This window comes from Protomyctophum bolini (genome assembly GCF_963924005.1).
Source record: "Protomyctophum bolini genome assembly, chromosome: 23".
Taxonomy (NCBI): Eukaryota; Metazoa; Chordata; class Actinopteri; order Myctophiformes; family Myctophidae; genus Protomyctophum; species Protomyctophum bolini.
Genome location: NC_137884.1, coordinates 25672343 through 25696372, shown reverse-complemented (window position 1 = coordinate 25696372; position 24030 = coordinate 25672343). Strand labels below are relative to the sequence as shown.

The following is a 24030-nucleotide window of genomic DNA, read 5'->3' as shown; positions in this document are numbered from 1 at the left end:
TGTCTGTCTGTCCTCACAGCCTGTCTGTCTGTCCTCACAGCCTGTCTGTCTGTCTGTCCTCACAGCCAGCCTGTCTGTCCTCACAGCCTGTCTGTCTGTCTGTCTGTCCTCACAGCCTGTCTGTCTGTCTGTCCTCACAGCCTGTCTGTCTGTCTGTCTGTCTGTCTGTCTGTCCTCACAGCCTGTCTGTCTGTCTGTCCTCACAGCCCGTCTGTCTGTCCTCACAGCCCGTCTGTCTGTCCTCACAGCCCGTCTGTCTGTCCTCACAGCCCGTCTGTCTGTCCTCACAGCCCGTCTGTCTGTCCTCACAGCCCGTCTGTCTGTCCTCACAGCCCGTCTGTCTGTCCTCACAGCCCGTCTGTCTGTCCTCACAGCCCGTCTGTCTGTCCTCACAGCCCGTCTGTCTGTCCTCACAGCCCGTCTGTCTGTCCTCACAGCCCGTCTGTCTGTCCTCACAGCCCGTCTGTCTGTCCTCACAGCCTGTATGTCTGTCCTCACAGCCTGTCTGTCCTCACAGCCTGTCTGTCCTCACAGCCTGTCTGTCTGTCCTCACAGCCTGTCTGTCTGTCCTCACAGCCTGTCTGTCTGTCCTCACAGCCCGTCTGTCTGTCCTCACAGCCCGTCTGTCTGTCCTCACAGCCCGTCTGTCTGTCCTCACAGCCCGTCTGTCTGTCCTCACAGCCCGTCTGTCTGTCCTCACAGCCCGTCTGTCTGTCCTCACAGCCCGTCTGTCTGTCCTCACAGCCCGTCTGTCTGTCCTCACAGCCCGTCTGTCTGTCCTCACAGCCCGTCTGTCTGTCCTCACAGCCCGTCTGTCTGTCCTCACAGCCCGTCTGTCTGTCCTCACAGCCCGTCTGTCTGTCCTCACAGCCCGTCTGTCTGTCCTCACAGCCTGTCTGTCTGTCCTCACAGCCTGTCTGTCCTCACAGCCTGTATGTCTGTCCTCACAGCCTGTCTGTCTGTCCTCACAGCCTGTCTGTCTGTCCTCACAGCCTGTCTGTCTGTCCTCACAGCCTGTCTGTCCTCACAGCCTGTCTGTCCTCACAGCCTGTCTGTCTGTCCTCACAGCCTGTCTGTCCTCACACAGAGACACAGAGGAGTCAGTGCCCAACCCAAACCCAGCGTAAAGCGGTTGAGTGAAGGTGGTCTGGACGGTGTACAGGTGAGTCAGAGTGTCCTCTAACACTCTGTAGAAGGACAGAGTCCCAGCGGGACGGTCCAGATATACGGCTACTCTGTTGGAGCCAGAGGGATAGATAGGAAGGGCAGTCGTCTTACTATTGTGTATGACACAGTAATGTTCACCACGCTGATCATCAGAACAGAACAGACACCAGGACCGTTCATTCTCTCCAAGCTCACAGTCCAGACCGTCTCCTTTCCTACTGATGTCTCTGTCAGCCACTCCTATCCAAACCTGTCCACTGAACTGTACCTCACTGTAGCAGCGTTCATCTAGACTCTCTGAACTCAGGACCTGAGGCTCTTCATCAAACCTGTCAGGATGGTCAGGATATGATTGAGGCTGACCATCCTGAAGGGTCACCTTCCTGTTGTTCTCAGACAGAGAGAGGTCACAGTGTGCCGTGTTTGTGTCCAGAGTGAGACGCTGGAAATCTGATGAGAAAACAACACAGTACACATTAAATACATCCTTCACTGAATGATACGTGCACGGAGCACGACCACACACACGCACGCACACACACACGCACGCACACACGCACACACACACACACACACACACACACACACACTTAAATAGCCAACGTATAAAATATGGATGAAGTGTTTAACCCATTTTTGGGCGGGAACCCCTTTTGGTGTTAGCATCATGTTATGCTTTAGCCATTGAAAAATAGCAGATCTACAAGCTCTTAGCGCGCCACCGAGTGGCGCGCTACGAGCTTGTAGGTCTGCTATTTTTGAAAAATCGAAGAACGACCCACGACCCACGGACGCCCTGGAACCCTCCACGGACCCCTGGAACCCTCCACGGACCCCTGGAACCCCCCACGGACCCCCTGGAACCCCCCACGGACCCCCTGGAACCCTCCACGGACCCCTGGAACCGTCCACAGACCCCCTGGAACCCCCCACGGACCCCTGGAACCGTCCACAGACCCCCTGGAACCCCCCACGGACCCCCTGGAACCGTCCACAGACCCCCTGGAACCCTCCACAGACCCCCTGGAACCCTCCACAGACCCCCTGGAACCCTAACCCTAACCCAAGGACCCCCTGGAACCCCCCACGGACCCCCTGGAACCGTCCACAGACCCCTGGAACCGTCCACAGACCCCCTGGAACCGTCCACAGACCCCCTGGAACCCTCCACAGACTCCTGGAACCCCCCACAGACCCCCTGGAACCCCCCACCGACCCCTGGAACCCTCCACAGACCCCCTGGAACCCTCCACAGACCCCTGGAACCGTCCACAGACCCCTGGAACCCTCCACAGACTCCTGGAACCCTCCACAGACCCCCTGGAACCCTCCACAGACCCCCTGGAACCCTCCACAGACTCCTGGAACCCTCCACAGACCCCCTGGAACCCTCCACAGACCCCCTGGAACCCTCCACAGACCCCCTGGAACCCTCCACAGACTCCTGGAACCCTCCACAGACCCCCTGGAACCCTCCACAGACCCCCTGGAACCCTCCACAGACTCCTGGAACCCTCCACAGACTCCTGGAACCCCCCACAGACCCCCTGGAACCCTCCACAGACCCCTGGAACCGTCCACAGACTCCTGGAACCCCCCACAGACCCCCTGGAACCCTCCACAGACCCCCTGGAACCCCCCACGGACCCCTGGAACCCTCCACAGACCCCCTGGAACCCTCCACAGACCCCTGGAACCGTCCACAGACCCCTGGAACACCCCAAGGACCCCCTGGAACCCCCCACCCCCAAGGAACCCTCCACAGACCCCCTGGAACAGTCCACGGACCCCCTGGAACCCCCCACGGACCCCCTGGAACCCTCCACAGACCCCCTGGAACCCTCCACAGACCCCCTGGAACCCCCCACGGACCCCCTGGAACCCCCCACAGACCCCCTGGAACCCCCCACGGACCCCCTGGAACCCCCCACAGACCCCTGGAACCCTAACCCTAACCCACGGACCCCTGGAACCCTCCACGGACCCCCTGGAACCCCCCACAGACCCCCTGGAACCCTCCACGGACCCCCTGGAACCCCCCACGGACCCCCTGGAACCCCCCACAGACCCCCTGGAACCCCCCACAGACCCCCTGGAACCCTCCACGGACCCCCTGGAACCCCCCACGGACCCCCTGGAACCCCCCACAGACCCCCTGGAACCGCCCACGGACCCCCTGGAACCCCCCACAGACCCCCTGGAACCCCCCACAGACCCCTGGAACCCTAACCCTAACCCACGGACCCCTGGAACCCTCCACGGACCCCCTGGAACCCCCCACGGACCCCCTGGAACCGTCCACAGACCCCCTGGAACCCTCCACAGACCCCCTGGAACCCTCCACAGACCCCCTGGAACCCTAACCCTAACCCAAGGACCCCCTGGAACCCCCCACGGACCCCCTGGAACCGTCCACAGACCCCTGGAACCGCCCACCGACCCCTGGAACCCTCCACAGACCCCCTGGAACCCCCCACGGACCCCCTGGAACCCCCCACAGACCCCCTGGAACCCCTGGACCCCTGGAACCCTCCACGGACCCCTGGAACCGTCCACAGACCCCCTGGAACCCTCCACAGACCCCCTGGAACCCTCCACAGACCCCCTGGAACCCTCCACAGACCCCCTGGAACCCTAACCCTAACCCAAGGACCCCCTGGAACCCCCCACAGACCCCCTGGAACCGTCCACAGACCCCTGGAACCGTCCACAGACCCCCTGGAACCGTCCACAGACCCCCTGGAACCCTCCACAGACCCCCTGGAACCCCCCACAGACCCCCTGGAACCCTCCACAGACTCCTGGAACCCCCCACAGACCCCCTGGAACCCTCCACGGACCCCTGGAACCCCCCACAGACCCCCTGGAACCCTCCACAGACTCCTGGAACCCCCCACAGACCCCCTGGAACCCCCCACCGACCCCTGGAACCCTCCACAGACCCCCTGGAACCCTCCACAGACCCCTGGAACCGTCAACAGAACCCTGGAACCCTCCACAGACTCCTGGAACCCTCCACAGACCCCCTGGAACCCTCCACAGACTCCTGGAACCCTCCACAGACCCCCTGGAACCCTCCACAGACCCCCTGGAACCCTCCACAGACTCCTGGAACCCTCCACAGACTCCTGGAACCCCCCACAGACCCCCTGGAACCCTCCACAGACCCCCTGGAACCCTCCACAGACCCCTGGAACCGTCCACAGACTCCTGGAACCCCCCACAGACCCCCTGGAACCCTCCACAGACCCCTGGAACCCTCCACAGACCCCCTGGAACCCCCCACGGACCCCTGGAACCCTCCACAGACCCCCTGGAACCCTCCACAGACCCCTGGAACCGTCCACAGACCCCTGGAACCCCCCAAGGACCCCCTGGAACCCCCCACGGACCCCTGGAACCCTCCACAGACCCCCTGGAACCCCCCACAGACCCCTGGAACCCCCCACGGACCCCTGGAACCCCACAAAGACCCCCTGTAACCGCCCAAGGACCCCCTGGAACCCTCCAAGGACACACACACACACAGTATCAGATGTACAAGCTCAAAGATCGGCACGCAGTGATGCGCTGTGAGCTTGTAGATCTGCTATTTTTAAATAGCCAACGTATAAAACATGGATAAAGTGTTTAACCCATTTTGGGCGGGAACCCATTTTGGTGTTAGCATCATGTTATGCTTTAGCCATTGAAAAATAGCAGATCTACAAGCTCATAGCGCGCCACCGAGTGGCGCGCTATGAGCTTGTAGGTCTGCTATTTTTTTATTTTTTTTTATGATTTGTACTTTATTTATTTTCTTCAATATGCAAACATTGACAAGACACAACCAAAGAAATAGACAAAACAATACAATACTACAGATGCACAAAAAACGAAACATAACAAACGCATAACAAAATAAATAAAACAATACAATACTACAGATGCACAGAGATATCCCGCAGTCCACCCCAGCCCCAATGTAGGTCTGCTATTTTTGAAAAATCGACAGACCCCCTGGAACCCCCCACAGACCCCCTGGAACCCCCCACAGACCCCTTGGAACCCTCCACAGACCCCCTGGAACAGTCCACGGACCCCCTGGAACCCCCCACGGACCCCCTGGAACCGTCCACGGACCCCTGGAACCCTCCACAGACCCCTGGAACCCCCCAAGGACCCCCTGGAACCCCCCACAGACCCCCTGGAACTGTCCACGGACCCCCTGGAACCCCCTAAGGACCCCCTGGAACAGACAGACAGACAGACAGACAGACAGACAGACTCACGTGTTGTAAGGAGTTGAGGTTTAGTCCAGTGTTCTCCTCCATGATTCACACTGTAGGAAGTAGAACAACAATGAATCAAGTCAAAACCTGCTGCTTAATGTCTCACATCGGCCTGTTTTAGTCCCACCAAATATTTACTAAACACATTTTGTCATCATTCTCCCACAGACTCTGTCCAAACATCACACACATTGGTACCATATCTCTGTGGTCATGTGATTAAGACTCTGTCCAAACATCACACACATTGGTACCATATCTCTGTGGTCATGTGATTAAGACTCTGTCCAAACATCACACACATTGGTACCATATCTCTGTGGTCATGTGATTAACACGTATCTCTCAGATTTGGATTAGATTGAGGAACAAAATGCTCTCTCTCTAGAACCATGGAACATAGACACTATCTACTGTATATTAATCTATGTTATAGAACCATGGAACATAGACACTATCTACTGTATATTAATCTATGTGATAGAACCATGGAACATAGACACTATCTACTGTATATTAATCTATGTTATAGAACATAGACACTATCTACTGTATATTAAGCCATGTTATAGAACCATGGAACATAGACAATATCTACTGTATATTAATCTATGTTATAGAACCATGGAACATAGACACTATCTACTGTATATTAAATCTCTGCTAGAATGAACCATGAATCATATGGTAATATGATATGATAATATGGGAAACTGCATTTATAAAGCGCTTTACATTACAATGTAGTTCACATTCACCCACCGATGGCAGAGGAAAACATGCATGCTCATCGGGAGCTGTTAGGGGTTCAGAGAGTCTTGCTCAAGGACACTTCGACATGTAGCAGCCAGGAGGAGCCGGGAATTTAACCTGGAACCTTTGACGGCCGCTCTACACAAGTCTACTCACTTGACAGTCTCCAGGGCAGCAGACAGCTTCTTCAGAGCAGAGTCTCCTAAGTGGCTGAAGTTCAAGTCCAGCTGTTTCAGCTGGGAGGAGGGGTTGGAGGTCACAGCTGAAGCCAGAGAAGAACAGCCTTCCTCTGTGACTCCACAGCCTGACAACCTGCAGAGAAATACACATTTAACAAAGTGCTGTGTTGATGTTCAAGTAGAGATCCACACAGAGAGAACACACATTCTTTACCCCAGGATCTGCAGTCCACACTGTGGACTCTTCAGTAACGCAGAGAGCTGGAGCAGTTGTGATTCCTGCAGGCAGATGAAACTGAGGTCCAATTCTTTCAGATGGAGAAGATTAGAGCTGAGAGCTGAGAGCAGAACTTCAAATCCTGTCTGTGTGAAGGTACAGCCAGCAAGTCTGTAATTACACATGAAATATCTGGACTGAATATCAGAGGTTTGGAGTAAAGACCCCAAAAGATGGAAAGAGAAGGCAGGGATAATGTGAAGTAAATCATCATAATCTTAATCTTCCAACATAGGAATTGTGTGTGTGTGTGTGTGTGTGTGTGTGTGTGTGTGTGTGTGTGTGTGTGAGTGTGCGTAGTTACTGTACCGTAGCATTGATAATGATAATCCCCTAGCAGCCATGATGGATCACATATTGTAGTTACTGTACCGTAGCATTGATAATGATAATCCCCTAGCAGCCATGATGGATCACATATTGTAGTTACTGTACCGTAGCATTGATAATGATAATCCCCTAGCAGCCATGATGGATCACATATTGTAGTTACTGTACCGTAGCATTGATAATGATAATCCCCTAGCAGCCATGATGGATCACATATTGTAGTTACTGTACCGTAGCATTGTGATGTGAGAGTGTGAACTAGACAACACAAACTCTGACCATATTATTATTCTAATCAGTGGGATACCATGATGTCAACTTTATTAACACTCTTATTATTAAGAATCAAACTATAAATAATAAAACAGAACTAATGTAAATGATAATGTGACCTCAGTATCTCCAGATGACAGTTTGGACTCTTCAATGCAGCAGAGAGCAGGTCCATGGATGGATCCGTTATGTTATTATAACTGATGTCCAATTCTCTCAGATGTGAAGGATTAGAGCTGAGAGCTGAAGCCACAATCTCACAATCTGCCTCTCCGAGTTGACAGCCATCAAGTCTGTAAATGTAGATGATGTAAAATCAGTGATCATCAACATGGATTAGATCAAATTCATGTTCAATGAAATGAACTATAAAGTGTAATGTAAATGTACCAATGTGTAGTTGGTCAGATATTTACAGGTCATATAAGAACAGTCTAGATGGTCAGATATTGACAGGTCATGTTTCTATGTCAGTCGTTCTTCGATTAAAATAGCAGACCTACAAGCTCATAGCGCGCCACTCGGTGGCGCGCTATGAGCTTGTAGATCTGCTATTTTTCAATAGCTAAAGCATAACATAATGCTAACACCAAAAGGGGTTTCCCGCCCAAAATGGTTTAATACTACATTGATTGATCTATGAATGTTCTCTTATTTTTTTTTCCTTTGTTCTCTGTGAGTGTCAGTCAGTTCCATTTAGGCAACACACACACACACACACTTTGAGACCCGATTATTATTATAGTAATTAGGTGTGATGGTAGATTGATTCTAACAGGTTTTCTATCCACATGACTACTAACCGAGCCTTTCTGCTGTTCCTCACAGCTGGGAGTAGTCTGGATCTCGACTGCCATTGTGCTGCTAGTGGTAGCTTGTATTGGTGCAGGTCAAACTCCTCCAGAACCTCCTCTGACGTCAGCAGCATGAAGGCCAGAGCTGAACACTGGCTCTCAGACAGTTCTGTCTTTGATCTGTCCGCTGACTTCAGGTACTGTTGGATCTCCTGATGTACTGAGAGGTCGTTCATCTCCATCAGACAGTGGAAGATGTTGATGAATCTGTCAGGAGAGAGATTATCATCTTCCATTTTCATCTCCTTCAGGTTGTTGATGACTCTCTGGATGCTCTCTGGACTGTTCTCTGTGTGACCCAGCAGGCCTCCTAACAGACTCTGGTTGGACTCCAGCGAGAGGCCATGAAGGAAGCGGACAAAGAGGTCCAGGTGGCCGTTCTTACTCTTCAGGGCTTTTTCGCTGGCTCTCTGCAGGAAGTCCTCCAAGGAACTGACATCATCTCCCAGGAATGTCTTCAGTACCTTCATGTTCTTCTGTGTGAAACAGTGCATCAGGTAGACTGCAGCCAGGAACTCCTGGATGCTCAGATGAACAAAGCTGTAGATCTTTCTCTGAGATTGAACGGTCTCTTCTTTGAAGATCTCTGTGCACACTCCCGAGTACAGCGCGGCGTGGTTCACATCGAGACCACACTCTTCCAGGTCTTCTTGGTAGAACATGAGGCTGCCTTTCTCCAGATGTACAAACGCCAGCAGGCACAGCTGCAGAAGAACATCCCTGTCAGTCTCGCCATACTTCGTCTTCATCCTTTTTATCATGAGCGAGATGAAGAGGCTGAACATCCCGGTCAGGTTCTTGGGCATCTGTCCTCTCTTGCCTGTCTTCACCAGGTCCTCCACAACGGTAGCGGTCATCCAACAGAAGACTGGGATGTGACACATGATGTGGATGCTCTTTGATGTCTTCACGTGTGAGATGATGGTGCTGGCCAGCTCCTCATCATCACTGAACATCTTCCTGAAGAACTCCTCCTTCTGGGGCTCTGTGAACCCTCGTATTTCTGTCACCATGTCAACGCATTCAGGAGGGATCTGATTGGCTGCTGCAGGTCTGGTGGTTATCCAGAGGAGAGCCGAGGGGAGCAGATTCCTCTTGATGAGGTTCGTCAGCAGCAGGCCCACCGATGATGTTACCGTGACATCAGAGATGACGTCATTGTTGTCGAAGGCGTCAGAATCGACGTCGATGTTCTGGAATTTCAGCGGAAACCTGCTTTCATCGAGACCATCGAAGATGAAGCCAACTTTCCAGGCAGCGAGCTCCTCTGCTGTGACCTTCTTTAACGTTGGATGGAAAACATGGATCAGTGAGAGAAGACTGTGCTGCTCATCTCGGACCAAGTTCAGCTCCCGGAATGCGAAGAGAACCAGGAGATTGATGTCTTGGTTCTCCAAACCTCTCGCCCAGTCCAGAGCGAACTTACGCACGGAGAATGTCTTCCCGATGCCAGCGATGCCATTGGTCAGAACTCTGCTGCTGGGTGTGTCTCTGCCAGGGAGGACGGTCTTAAAGATGGAACGGCACTTGATTAGGACGTCATAGAGGGTCTTCATGCTGGAGGCGGTCTCAAGCTGCCACACCTCATGTTGCGGATTAACCCCTTTACTCCCTCCCGCTGATAGGTGGAGGTCTGTGTAGATGTCGGAGAGGGAGGAGGGCTCTTCAGTGACGTATGCCACATGTTCAAGACCGTCCAAAGTGACCCTATAGACCTTTAAATACTCTGGCAGACGGACATCTGATATGAGGAGACAATTAATACATGTTAAACATTATGCTTCATTTACAACTTTACATTGAACAATCCATAGCATTAGAACTATGTATATATCCTACAGAAAATCTGAATTTGTAAAAGAAAAAAGGAGAGAATTGGCTAAAATAAACAACATTGGATGTTTTTTTTTAGTCTAAATGTATGTGTTTATCATCAGTATTTGTATTTGGACAATGAGACAGGAATACAACGAGTATATTTAATCTGATGAGTCTGCTGCTGTTTAAACATTTCATTCATTGAAATAAAATGTTGGTGTAAAATGTGTCCAGTCTTACTGTGTCCAGGTGTGGTTCGACTGAATGTCTTCTGTCCAGGTGTGTTTCTGAATGTCTCTCTGTGGAGATGAAGACAATAGAATATATACATATAGATGAAGACAATAGAATATATACATATAGATACATATAGATGAAGACAATAGAATATATACATATAGATACATAATTGTATCTAACGGTTAATTTTCCAGCCGGGTAGCCGATGGCCCTAACCTAAATGTAATATGCATGTATAGGCTACAATAATTAAAGTTGGTAGACGAATGCTATAAATGTATTCATGCTCATTTTTAAAAGACAAACTAAATGTTGTTAAAGCAACATTTAACAATATAAATAAATAGTTGTAGGCTTAATCATCAATAAACAACACATCGCATCTGCGCGTCTACAGTACAGAGTAGGGCTGCCGTAATTGTCCAAAAATTGGATTCGGATATTCGTTTTAAAAACCCACGTGGATTCGAACAATTCGAGCCATTCGGATTTCGGATTTAATTCGAGCCAATCGGATTTTTTAATAATTATATTTACACCAATACAACCTGAGACATAACATTTAAGATCGCATTGCTGGCGCAACTCTCTCTCTCCGCGCATTGGTGTTGCTGAAAACTGAGATGGAACGGAACGCATACATTCTCCCTTCTCCAGTAAAACATTTTTCTTAAATGAGCAATCCTACCACACAGCCTTATCAAAACGAGGCACGGAGGCAGTGTTAATTCTGCTGCATTATTATTATCTGTGGACTGTGGGTCTGCTGCCGAGTGCCGACGTTATGAAACTTTTTAGCTGGCTAGCGCCTGTGCTCACTGCTCCGCTGTTATGCTAAAATTAGTGACCCTAAAGAATTCTGAGGCAACACGGCTTGAGACGAGGCAGCCAATCAGAACTGCGCTGCGCTGCGCTGTATAGTCTGTGTTTAGGAAATGTTGCTGCGAGGCAGCTGATTTATTCTTCAATGTATGCCGTTGTCGGCGTGTCGCGTGGCAAATATAACTAATCTACAAGCTCACAAGTCACAACGCTTACCCATGGCACCGAAAACTAATAATAATAATAAATAAAAAAATATTTTTTATTATTATTTTTAATTCGAACCTTAATTTTATATATTCGGTTATTAATTATTTTTTTTGATTCGAATCTATATTCGGATATAGAATATTCGTTGGCAGCACTAGTACAGAGGTCCGCCGGTTCTAGTCCAAAACATAAATAAGTCCAGTCCAGATCTGAGCAGCCTATAGCCCAACTATAAAGCCACTGGACGCATCATGGGCTGAGCCTTTTTTAATTATTAACCCATTTTAGGCGGGAACCCCTTTTGGTGTTAGCATTACGTTATACTTTAGCTATTAAAAAATAGCAGATCTACAAGCTCATAGCGCGCCACCGAGTGGCGCGCTACGAGCTTGTAGGTCTGCTATTTTTGAAAAACCGAAGAACGACTGACATAGAAACAGCTTTTTCAGAAAACTGTAATTTTCAAACAGGCATTTTTAGAATCTGATCTCAGGTCAGAATGGGTTAAGGAAGATCAGCATGCATGTCACACAACAACGTGTTCTGTTTGTTGACTTTTCGCTGACGAGAAACCCCTCAAACATGGATAGCACATGGCTAACTTGATAGCCGTAAGCCGTGCCAGTGTGGGGAGACGGAGTACAACAGAGAACTTTGGGACATTGAGGGGGCAGAAAACAGCGCCCGAGCAGCGCTGTTCATGCAGCCTGGAGTGTGACAAGCTGGGCGGCGCAAATAACAGCAATTTTAGGCATGTGTGCAACATGACAACTGTTTTGTACAGTATTGTACAGCGACAACTACAGTCTCTGTAATGTTTATGTTGTACTATTACTAAAAACTATCTAAAATAAAAGGATTTAAGATCAGAACACGCATTTATTATTATGCAAATTAACCGTAAAGCTGATAAGCATACTCGGATATTTCTTAACGGTTGGCTAACCGGCTATCGGGTATGGGCTCTGATGATGCAGAGGAGAGAACACGCCCCCAGCGCCCACAGCGGGAATCGAACCCAGGACCTTCTAGCTGTGAGGCGACAACACTACCGGCTGTACCACTGTCCCCCCTCTTGGTTTTATTTTTTATAAAGATTTTAAACTTAATAAACAAATCAGCTCCGTCAGCTGGAGATGGTTATCCATGCTTTGATTTCATCAAGAATAGATTATTGCAACTCTTTGTATATTGGCATTGACCAGGCGTCACTCAGGCGTTTACAGCTAATCCGTTTACAGTCAAATCCTACGGGACGTCTTTAGGTGGCGGAGACATTTGCGGAAGCATACACTTGCATATAGATTTATTCAGAAGGCTTTAGTCTTCATGCTGAATCAATAAATTGTTCCCAAATCTCAGATAAAATATGTAGGCATGTGTCCCCAACATATTGGTCGATCAGCACAAAATAAATGATAGCCTATATAATAAAAGCTGAGTGCACTTGTATGCCTAAATGCATGCATTTCCCCATACAGAAACTGCCCCTGCAAGCCTGACACCTTTTTATTTATTTATTAGGATATTACTATAGCATGCGCGATTGCGCTTCTCACTCGACAGCTTTCTACTCGCAGTGCAACGCGTTGTGAGCTTGTAGATCGGCTCTCGCGCATGTTAAAAAACAAACTCACAATTATAATAAGAACATAGGCTTATCTGCATTCTGCACTACGAATCCAACATTGTTTAGTGTAGTAATGCCTGCAGTAGGCGGCAGGCCTATTGAAATTGTTTTGTTACGGAGCTCCTTGAGTCAGTTGACTGTCGGTCGGTGTGTGTGTGTGTGTGGGGGGGGGGGGGCAGACAGCAGCGTGCTGCCGATCCGATTCACATTGGAAAATGAATAGGGCTATATAGCCCTATATAAAAAATAGAAGACCACATTAGCCTAATGAATGGCATCAGCGTGTTTGAAAGCCGGCCAGTCATATCATAGTTTTAAGCCAGCTCACCTCCACTCGCGCTTGTTCGCAAATATGAAGGACAGACTTTATAATCATATTGATATTGATCACATGCATGGATGCCACACACAGAATAGTTTAACTCACTGGATAAACTCACTGGATTATAATTTCTTAATTCTTCAGACAAGAGGATCCCAATTATTCACTTATGAATGTATAGGCTATAGCCTACTGTTCCTTATCGCGCAAACCATGCCCCCCTCTCTCTCTTTCTCTCTCTCTCTCTCAAAAGACGACTTTTGCATTGACATATATCCGATATTTTAAATATCGGATAGCCTATGTTTTACCTCTGACTGCAAAGGTGTGAGTGCAGCACCCGCCTTGGTCCCGAACTTAATTCAATAAATTATAATTATATTGCTTCAGCAGCGGAGCACGCACCGTTGTAACTTACAACGGTGCGTGCTCCGCTTAAGCAATAGAATTATAATTTCCATTGGTGTCCTTTGATGGATTGATGTCAGTTTGTACATATATAGTAGCCTACAGTGGTAATATACAATGGTGCAAAAACGACATAACATAAAAGCCCTAACTGTCCTGCTCCTACATGTGTAGAATTATTACATTAATAGAGTGCGGGCTATATTCATAGCAGTGACCGCGGCTGTGAAGCCGCATAGTCTGCGGCTGCAAAGCCTTTTTTCTTTTTTTGACAGACCAAACTGCTGTCTGCTGAGTCATGCTTGAAGCCTTTTATGGTGCGATATGGGGCGTGGATCAATGCAAATGAGGTTGTCGGGTGCTTTTCCGATCACTTTGCACGCGCTGCATTCAGTATGACATACACCTGCGATACGCCAGCGCACCTGTGGTACACACCGCTCTCTGAATAACACGTCATCTCAACGTAGCTTGATCGGACGGATAAATACGATATCTGTTTCCGCCACAGTGTAACGGTGGCGTATTTCTTTTTAATGAATCAGGCCCATAGTGTATATTGTATAGTGTTATAGTGTATATTGTATATTGTATAGTGTTATAGTGTTATATATATTTATAGGAGGGTTGACATACTGTGAATCAGGAGGTCCAGGTTCGTTACTGAATGCAGGAGGATTTCCTTTAGACCTGTCACTCTTCACAGACAGAAGGCTGGGAGTTGGAGACACTGCTCTGTGGTGGACACTTCTGGAATCATACAGAAAGAAATAACAATACATAAACAACAGAGACAGTGAATAATACTACTAGAAATAATACTAAGTAAATAACAGACAGTAATTAGCATAACAGTAGCTTGTATTCCATGTAGTACAAACGGTGCAATGGAATGATTTGCCCAAGGAGATAAAGACAAATGCCTCTCTAAACACTTAAAACTTAGGTCAGGATTGAGAAGGCGTTTTTAGAATCCTGAATGGGTCTGTTGAATTGAGCAATTGTAACAGTTTTCTCCTTAGCACATTCCTACCAGGATTACTTCATGCTTTTGTGAGGGTAACCTAGGGGACACAGGGAGAACATGTGAGGGTACCTACCCTAGGGGACATGGGGAGAACATGTGAGGGTACCTACCCCTAGGGGACATGGGGAGAACATGTGAGGGTACCTACCCTAGGGGAAACGGGGAGAACATACAAACTCCACAGAAAGGCCCTTTCGCCAACCCCGCCTCGGGTATGGGCTCTGATGACGCAGAGGAGAGAACACGCCCCCAGCGCCCAAAGCGGGAATCGAACCCAGGACCTTCTAGCTCTGAGGAGACAACACTACCGGCTGTACCACTGTCCCCCCTCTTGGTTTTATTTTTGATAAAGATTTTAAACTTAATAAACAAATCAGCTCCGTCGTTAAAACTCTCTTCTTCCAATCATCGCCACGGTCAAATCCTACCTCCCCCTAAAAACAGCTGGAGATGGTTATCCATGCTTTGATTTCATCAAGAATAGATTATTGCAACTCTTTGTATATTGGCATCGACCAGGCGTCACTCAGGCGTTTACAGCTAGTGCAGAACACAGCTGCCCGCCTTCTCACCGGCACTATAAAATATGTTATAGTGTAAATTGTATAGTGTTACAGTGTTATAGTGTTGTATATATTTATAGGAGGGTTGACATACTGTGAATCAGGAGGTCCAGGTTCGTTACTGAATGCAGGAGGATTTCCTTTAGACCTGTCACTCTTCACAGACAGAAGGCTGGGAGTTGGAGACACTGCTCTGTGGTGGACACTTCTGGAATCATACAGAAAGAAATAACAATACATAAACAACAGAGACAGTGAATAATACTACTAGAAATAATACTAAGTAAATAACAGACGGTAATTAGCATAACAGTAGCTCGTATTCCATGTAGTACAAACGGTGCAATGGAATGATTTGCCCAAGGAGATAAAGACAAGTGCCTCTGTGACAGCTGTTGGCTGTTTTGATTATGTTTGATTAATGATTATAAATATATATAGAGCTGATGCTATCATATCTCTATATATTTATTAGTATGCTTGTTTAGCAGGTACTAGGTTATAGGAGGAGCGCCTATTATGTTGCCTGGTACTGGTTGTTGCTTCTGTCCCCTGCAGGTGCTGAGCATTGTTGTCCCTAATGTGTTGCCGTCCTGAGGAGGGCCTGGCTTGGAGCCTGATCAGCCCTCGGATTGGTCCTGTGGCAGCTCAGGCCTTGCTTCCTGCACTATAAAGCTCACTCTCTGTCTGGACTTCGGGGGGTGGGGGGGGAACACTGCTGCGTGTGGTGTGGGAGCACTCCAGCGTGTGGCCTTCCCTCCAGCCGACTGCTTTTGTGTTTCGTGTCAGGTTTAGTTGTAGTTCCATTTGTCTGTGTGTTAGGTTGTGTCGTTTGTTCATCATCATGTAAGTCATTCTATAATTCTGGGCTCACAGAGCCATTCTGTTTATCATTCTGTCCACCATTTTGTCATGCACTTAAGCCACTTTGTTATTTATTCTGCTGTGAGTATTAAACCAAATACTCTTTTATGAGCCGTGTTGTTCTTTCATACATGTTACGGGCAGTAAAACCCCTAGACTTGAACCGTTTCGTAACAGCCTCTCTAAACACTTAAAACTTAGGTCAGGATTGAGAAGGCGTTTTTAGAATCCTGAATGGGTCTGTTGAATTGAGCAATTGTAACAGTTATCTCCTTAACACATTCCTACCAGGATTACTTCATGCTTTTGTGAGGGTACCCTAGGGGACATGGGGAGAACATGTGAGGGTACCTACCCTAGGGGACACGGGGAGAACATGTGAGGGTACCTACCCTAGGGGAAACGGGGAGAACATACAAACTCCACACAGAAAGGCCCTTTCGCCAACCCCGCCTCGGGTATGGGCTCTGATGACGCAGAGGAGAGAACACGCCCCCAACGCGGGAATCGAAACCCAGGACCTTCTAGCTGTGAGGCGACAACACTACCGGCTGTACCACTGTCTCCCCTCTTGGTTTTATTTTTGATAAAGATTTTAAACTTAATAAACAAATCAGCTCCTTCGTTAAAACTCTCTTCTTCCAATCATCGCCACGGTCAAATCCTACCTCGCCCTAAAAACAGCTGGAGATGGTTATCCATGCTTAGATTTCATCAAGAATAGATTATTGCAACTCTTTGTATATTGGCATCGACCAGGCGTCACTCAGGCGTTTACAGCTAGTGCAGAACACAGCTGACCGCCTTCTCACCGGCACTATAAAATATGTTATAGTGTAAATTGTATAGTGTTACAGTGTTATAGTGTTGTATATATTTATAGGAGGGTTGACATACTGTGAATCAGGAGGTCCAGGTTTGTTACTGAATGCAGGAGGATTTCCTTTAGACCTGTCACTCTTCACAGACAGAAGGCTGGGAGTTGGAGACACTGCTCTGTGGTGGACACTTATGGAATCATACAGAAAGAAATAACAATACATAAACAACAGAGACAGTGAATAATACTACTAGAAATAATACTAAGTAAATAACAGACAGTAATTAGCATAACAGTAGCTTGTATTCCATGTAGTACAAACGGTGCAATGGAATGATTTGCCCAAGGAGATAAAGACAAATGCCTCTCTAAACACTTAAAACTTAGGTCAGGATTGAGAAGGCGTTTTTAGAATCCTGAATGGGTCTGTTGAATTGAGCAATTAGCCTGTCGCTAAGTCCCACCCAAGCCCGTTGTTGGCCAATACCACATTAGCAACGGTTACTAGGTTAGGAAACTCGGTCAAGCTTGCAATGCTGGTCAAAATGGTTAAGCAGTGTCAATAAATATATTTGACGTACAGCATGTGTGGGTTTGTTTTCTTACGTTACGAGCAAACTATAGACTAAAATATAGTCCATTCCATGAATTATTTCGCTCCGTTGTGCAGTTTAATAGTAGCCTATATATTAGAAATAAAAATAGGCTCTCATTGACTTCCATTGTAACAGGGAAACAACTCTCAAACTCACTCTTTTAGAACACTAAGCTGATTATGACCGTTTTATTTTTAATACAAAATATCAACGTTGTAATGTTTTTGTTTTGACTTCGGTGTTGCCACATTGTGTGAGAGATATAAGCCAACCCACCTCCAAAAACAAGCCAACTCTTAAAGCCAAATCAAGAAAAACAAGCCAAAACAAACACAATAATATGACCATATATAATCCTAATAAAAATATTGTATGCATTTATCATTATAAATACTATGTAGGCCTATATCTATGCTAATTAATGTTTTGCTAATGTATTACAGTACTAATTATTAGCCTTAAGCCAAAAGTAGCGGGAAATAAGCAGACTTGGCAACCCTGTCAAGTTTGTGTGGAAAGAAGGAATCTGATTGGTCTGAAGTAGCCTCGGTCCCAGACTTACCATCCAGAACGTTGGATGTAAACAAATGCATTTGATCTCGTCCACTTGTCGCAAACACCATACACAATTTTGGACGTGTTTGAGGGAGATGCTTTATGAGAAATGTCTGGGACTGCAGCTGGGTGCATCTCAAACAGCATGGCGACTTGTTTACAAACGAGGAACACCAGAACCGCTTCACTGTATATCTCCAACCAATATTACGAAAATAAGATGGCATGAGTTTTCCTGATGTCATAAACTGTCAGAATCAGCTTTTGTTGTGTTCGCTTATGTGCTAACTGACTGATTTTGAGAGCCGTTTCCCCGTTACAATGAAAGTCAATGAGAGCCTATTTTTATAGATACTATTTAAACTGCACAACGGAGCGAAATAATTCATGGAATGGACTAATTTGCTCATAAGGTAAGAAAACAAACCCACACATGCTGTACAGCAAATATATGTATTGACACTGCTTAACCATTTTGACCAGCATTGCAAGCTTGACCGAGTTTCCTAACCTAGTAACCGTTGCTAATGTGGTATTGGCCAACAACGGGCTTGGGTGGGACTTAGCGACAGGCTAATTGTAACAGTTTTCTCCTTAACACATTCCTACCAGGATTACTTCATGCTTTTGTGAGGGTACCCTAGGGGACACGGGGAGAACATGTGAGGGTACCTACCCTAGGGGACACGGGGAGAACATGTGAGGGTACCTACCCTAGGGGACATGGGGAGAACATGTGAGGGTACCTACCCTAGGGGAAACGGGGAGAACATACAAACTCCACACAGAAAGGCCCTTTCGCCAACCCCGCCTCGGGTATGGGCTCTGATGACGCAGAGGAGAGAACACGCCCCCAGCGCCCAAAGCGGGAATCGAACCCAGGACCTTCTAGCTCTGAGGCGACAACACTACCGGCTGTACCACTGTCCCCCCTCTTGGTTTTATTTTTGATAAAGATTTTAAACTTAATAAACAAATCAGCTCCGTCGTTAAAACTCTCTTCTTCCAATCATCGCCACGGTCAAATCCTACCTCCCCCTAAAAACAGCTGGAGATGGTTATCCATGCTTTGATTTCATCAAGAATAGATTATTGCAACTCTTTGTATATTGGCATCGACCAGGCGTCACTCAGGCGTTTACAGCTAGTGCAGAACACAGCTGCCCGCCTTCTCACCGGCACTATAAAATATGTTATAGTGTAAATTGTATAGTGTTACAGTGTTATAGTGTTGTATATATTTATAGGAGGGTTGACATACTGTGAATCAGGAGGTCCAGGTTCGTTACTGAATGCAGGAGGATTTCCTTTAGACCTGTCACTCTTCACAGACAGAAGGCTGGGAGTTGGAGACACTGCTCTGTGGTGGACACTTCTGGAATCATACAGAAAGAAATAACAATACATAAACAACAGAGACAGTGAATAATACTACTAGAAATAATACTAAGTAAATAACAGACAGTAATTAGCATAACAGTAGCTTGTATTCCATGTAGTACAAACGGTGCAATGGAATGATTTGCCCAAGGAGATAAAGACAAGTGCCTCTCTAAACACTTAAAACTTAGGTCAGGATTGAGAAGGCGTTTTTAGAATCCTGAATGGGTCTGTTGAATTGAGCAATTGTAACAGTTTTCTCCTTAACACATTCCTACCAGGATTATTTCATGCTTTTGTGAGGGTACCCTAGGGGACACGGGGAGAACATGTGAGGGTACCTACCCTAGGGGACACGGGGAGAACATGTGAGGGTACCTACCCTAGGGGAAACGGGGAGAACATGTGAGGGTACCTACCCTAGGGGAAACGGGGAGAACATACAAACTCCACACAGAAAGGCCCTTTCGCCAACCCCACCTCGGGTATGGGCTCTGATGACGCAGAGGAGAGAACACGCCCCCAGCGCCCAAAGCGGGAATCGAACCCAGGACCTTCTAGCTCTGAGGCGACAACACTACCGGCTGTACCACTGTCCCCCCTCTTGGTTTTATTTTTGATAAAGATTTTAAACTTAATAAACAAATCAGCTCCGTCGTTAAAACTCTCTTCTTCCAATCATCACCACGGTCAAATCCTACCTCCCCCTAAAAACAGCTGGAGATGGTTATCCATGCTTTGATTTCATCAAGAATAGATTATTGCAACTCTTTGTATATTGGCATCGACCAGGCGTCACTCAGGCGTTTACAGCTAGTGCAGAAGACAGCTGCCCGCCTTCTTACCGGCACTATAACATATGTTATAGTGTAAATTGTATAGTGTTACAGTGTTATAGTGTTGTATATATTTATAGGAGGGTTGACATACTGTGAATCAGGAGGTCCAGGTTCGTTACTGAATGCAGGAGGATTTCCTTTAGACCTGTCACTCTTCACAGACAGAAGGCTGGGAGTTGGAGACACTGCTCTGTGGTGGACACTTCTGGAATCATACAGACAGAAATAACAATACATAAACAACAGAGACAGTGAATAATACTACTAGAAATAATACTAAGTAAATAACAGACAGTAATTAGCATAACAGTAGCTTGTATTCCATGTAGTACAAACGGTGCAATGGAATGATTTGCCCAAGGAGATAAAGACAAGTGCCTCTCTAAACACTTAAAACTTAGGTCAGGATTGAGAAGGCGTTTTTAGAATCCTGAATGGGTCTGTTGAATTGAGCAATTGTAACAGTTTTCTCCTTAACACATTCCTACCAGGATTACTTCATGCTTTTGTGAGGGTACCCTAGGGGACACGGGGAGAACATGTGAGGGTACCTACCCTAGGGGACACGGGGAGAACGTGTGAGGGTACCTACCCTAGGGGAAACGGGAAGAACATACAAACTCCACACAGAAAGGCCCTTTCGCCAACCCCGCCTCGGGTATGGGCTCTGATGACGCAGAGGAGAGAACACGCCCCCAGCGCCCAAAGCGGGAATCGAACCCAGGACCTTCTAGCTCTGAGGCGACAACACTACCGGCTGTACCACTGTCCCCCCTCTTGGTTTTATTTTTGATAAAGATTTTAAACTTAATAAACAAATCAGCTCCGTCGTTAAAACTCTCTTCTTCCAATCATCACCACGGTCAAATCCTACCTCCCCCTAAAAACAGCTGGAGATGGTTATCCATGCTTTGATTTCATCAAGAATAGATTATTGCAACTCTTTGTATATTGGCATCGACCAGGCGTCACTCAGGCGTTTACAGCTAGTGCAGAACACAGCTGCCCGCCTTCTCACTGGCACTATAAAATATGTTATAGTGTAAATTGTATAGTGTTACAGTGTTATAGTGTTGTATATATTTATAGGAGGGTTGACATACTGTGAATCAGGAGGTCCAGGTTCGTTACTGAATGCAGGAGGATTTCCTTTAGACCTGTCACTCTTCACAGACAGAAGGCTGGGAGTTGGAGACACTGCTCTGTGGTGGACACTTCTGGAATCATACAGAAAGAAATAACAATACATAAACAACAGAGACAGTGAATAATACTACTAGAAATAATACTAAGTAAATAACAGACAGTAATTAGCATAACAGTAGCTTGTATTCCATGTAGTACAAACGGTGCAATGGAATGATTTGCCCAAGGAGATAAAGACAAATGCCTCTCTAAACACTTAAAACTTAGGTCAGGATTGAGAAGGCGTTTTTAGAATCCTGAATGGGTCTGTTGAATTGAGCAATTGTAACAGTTTTCTCCTTAACGCATTCCTACCAGGATTACTGCATGTTTTTGTGAGGGTACCCTAGGGGACACAGGGAGAACATGTGAGGGTACCTACCCTAGGGGACACGGGGAGAACATGTGAGGGTACCTACCCCTAGGGGACATGGGGAGAACATGTGAGGGTACCTACCTACCCTAGGGGACATGGGGAGAACATTTTTTTTACAGTCTATGATTTAGCCCCATGCTCGAATGCCCCCGCCCCCTGTCAAAATCAGCTAAAATCCCTAAAACTAAAGAAAGCAGCAAATGAAAAAAAATGAACACTCATCTTTTACTTTATCTAATAACAACCTAAAACATCAACCTTGGATGAAAAAAACTATAGTTGTCCTTTAAGTTTTAATATTGCCAACGATTTAAAAACAAATCCATTATTATTATTATTTGGATAGGCACAACATTACAATTTAAAACGGTAACGTAACGTTGTTTTATGAGCAAACTTTTTTTATGAGTGGGAGTCAGTGTAAGCTTGTAAATCTATTTACATCCATCACTCGTCTTCTTCCAATCATCACCACGGTCAAATCCTACCTCCCCCTAAAAACAGCTGGAGATGCTTATCCATGCTTTGATTTCATCAAGAATAGATTATTGCAACTCTTTGTATATTGGCATCGACCAGGCGTCACTCAGGCGTTTACAGCTAGTGCAGAACACAGCTGACCGCCTTCTCACCGGCACTATAAAACGTGAACACATTACTCCATGTCTGCCCCTCCCCATTAGATCTGCTCAGATAGATGCTTTAGAAATAAAGTTTGATTTGACTTGGAGTACACAATTCAGACACCAGATGGAGTTCATGTTTCAACCTTTGATCAGTAGAGTGGTGTCCATCTTTGAAGTCAATAAGTCCATGCATGGACGAGTCACTCTTCATGGAGACACAGCTGGGTACAGGAGAGACTGCTCTGTGATGATCAACCCTGTTACAAAGAGAGGATCAACAGGATTTATAGACAATCATATCAGGCTTGGCAATTTCATAGTCTAGGAAGTTCTACTCAAACGTGATTATTCTTAGTTGAAAACAAACAAAAAGCATATAAAGTTAAACCTAAACATTCAGCTGTAAACATTGACCACAGCTATTTCAGTTATATAAGTTATTTAAAATGTCAACTTTCTCACCCTAAATGAAAACAAAACTGAAATCATATGTTTTTTTACCACCATCCGACCATAATATCCTTTAGCTCCCTGGGTGTGTTAAGTTCTAACATCCACCCATTTCCTAGAAATCTTGGTTTTATTTTTATCTAAATTTTTATCCCACGATTTTCACCCGGTGTCAATTATCTAATTTAATCCTGGGCACTACACTTCCTCTGCCAACCTGGGAGAGCAACGGACTGACCTCATGCTTCCTTCTATGCATGAGGAGTGCAATCTGCTTCTTTTCACCTGACAGGCTGTTGGTTGTGAAGGAGTTCATGTTTCAATCACCCGTCTGGTCAATTCAAATTCAAACCTTTGATCAGTAGAGTGGTGTCCATCTTTGAAGTCAATAAGTCCATGCATGGACGAGTCACTCTTCATGGAGACACAGCTGGGTACAGGAGAGACTGCTCTGTGATGATCAACCCTGTTACAAAGAGAGGATCAACAGGATTTATAGACAATCATATCAGGCTTGGCAATTTCATAGTCTAGGAAGTTCTACTCAAACGTGATTATTCTTAGTTGAAAACAAACGAAAAGCTTATAAGGTTAAACCTAAACATTCAGCTGTAAACATTGACCACAGCGTTATTCCGACAAGTTCCTTTCCTCTCCATCAGGCCCCCCCGGCTGGCAGGGGGAGGTCGTTTAGAGACCAGGATTACTGCATGTTTTTTGTGAGGGTACCTACCCTAGGGGACATGGGGAGAACATGTGAGGGTACCTACCCTAGGGGACACGGGGAGAACATGTGAGGGTACCTACCCTAGGGGACACGGGGAGAACATGCAAGGGTACCTACCCTAGGGGACATGGGGAGAACATGTGAGGGTACCTACCCTAGGGGACACGGGGAGAACATGTGAGGGTACCTACCCTAGGGGACACGGGGAGAACATGTGAGGGTACCTACCCTAGGGGACACGGGGAGAACATACAAACTCCACACAGAAAGGCCCTTTCGCCAACCCCGCCTCGGGTATGGGCTCTGATGACGCAGAGGAGAGAACACGCCCCCAACGCCCACAGTGGGAATCGAACCCAGGACCTTCTAGCTGTGAGGCGACAACACTACCGGCTGTACCACTGTCCCCCCTCTTGGTTTTATTTTTTATAAAGATTTTAAACGTAATAAACAAATCAGCTCCGTCGT

The 24030-nt window shown here is 46.9% G+C and overlaps 2 protein-coding genes across 2 annotated transcripts in view; both read right to left on the bottom strand.

Annotated features, from left to right (window-relative positions):
* The window catches only part of LOC308311010 (uncharacterized protein), a gene marked incomplete at its 3' end in the record, with an annotated part of 31311 nt that extends 8001 nt beyond the window's left edge, over window positions 1-23310 (bottom strand). Inside the window, exons 1-2 of the mRNA XM_080757505.1 lie at window positions 23188-23310; window positions 22529-22642 (exon numbers count right to left, since the gene is read on the bottom strand). Of these exons, the coding sequence (XP_080613631.1) occupies window positions 22529-22642; window positions 23188-23255 (182 nt within the window). The 5' untranslated portion in view covers window positions 23256-23310. The remainder of the gene's footprint in view (window positions 1-22528; window positions 22643-23187) is intronic.
* LOC308310704 (protein NLRC3-like) lies at window positions 800-15355 on the bottom strand. The gene is made up of 9 exons (XM_080757086.1): window positions 15239-15355; window positions 14191-14304; window positions 10163-10221; window positions 8054-9845; window positions 7370-7543; window positions 6585-6758; window positions 6348-6503; window positions 5439-5488; window positions 800-1617 (listed from the first exon to the last, which is right to left on the bottom strand). The coding sequence occupies exons 4-9, from the start codon at window positions 9658-9660 to the stop codon at window positions 1025-1027; spliced, it is 2754 nt and encodes a 917-aa protein (XP_080613212.1). The 5' UTR covers window positions 9661-9845; window positions 10163-10221; window positions 14191-14304; window positions 15239-15355; the 3' UTR covers window positions 800-1024.
* Window positions 23311-24030: the final 720 nt, after the last annotated feature.

Bases quoted from the DNA above. Each gene is read 5' to 3' on its own strand.
- LOC308310704 (XM_080757086.1), bottom strand. From the start codon at position 9,660: ATGAAGACCCTCTATGACGTCCTAATCAAGTGCCGTTCCATCTTTAAG. The intron at 7,544-8,053 runs GTTAGTAGTCAT...CTACATTTACAG, and splicing joins AGGAACAGCAGAAAGGCTCG to ACTTGATGGCTGTCAACTCG. The intron at 5,489-6,347 runs GTGAGTAGACTT...TACTTCCTACAG, and splicing joins GCTGCCCTGGAGACTGTCAA to TGTGAATCATGGAGGAGAAC.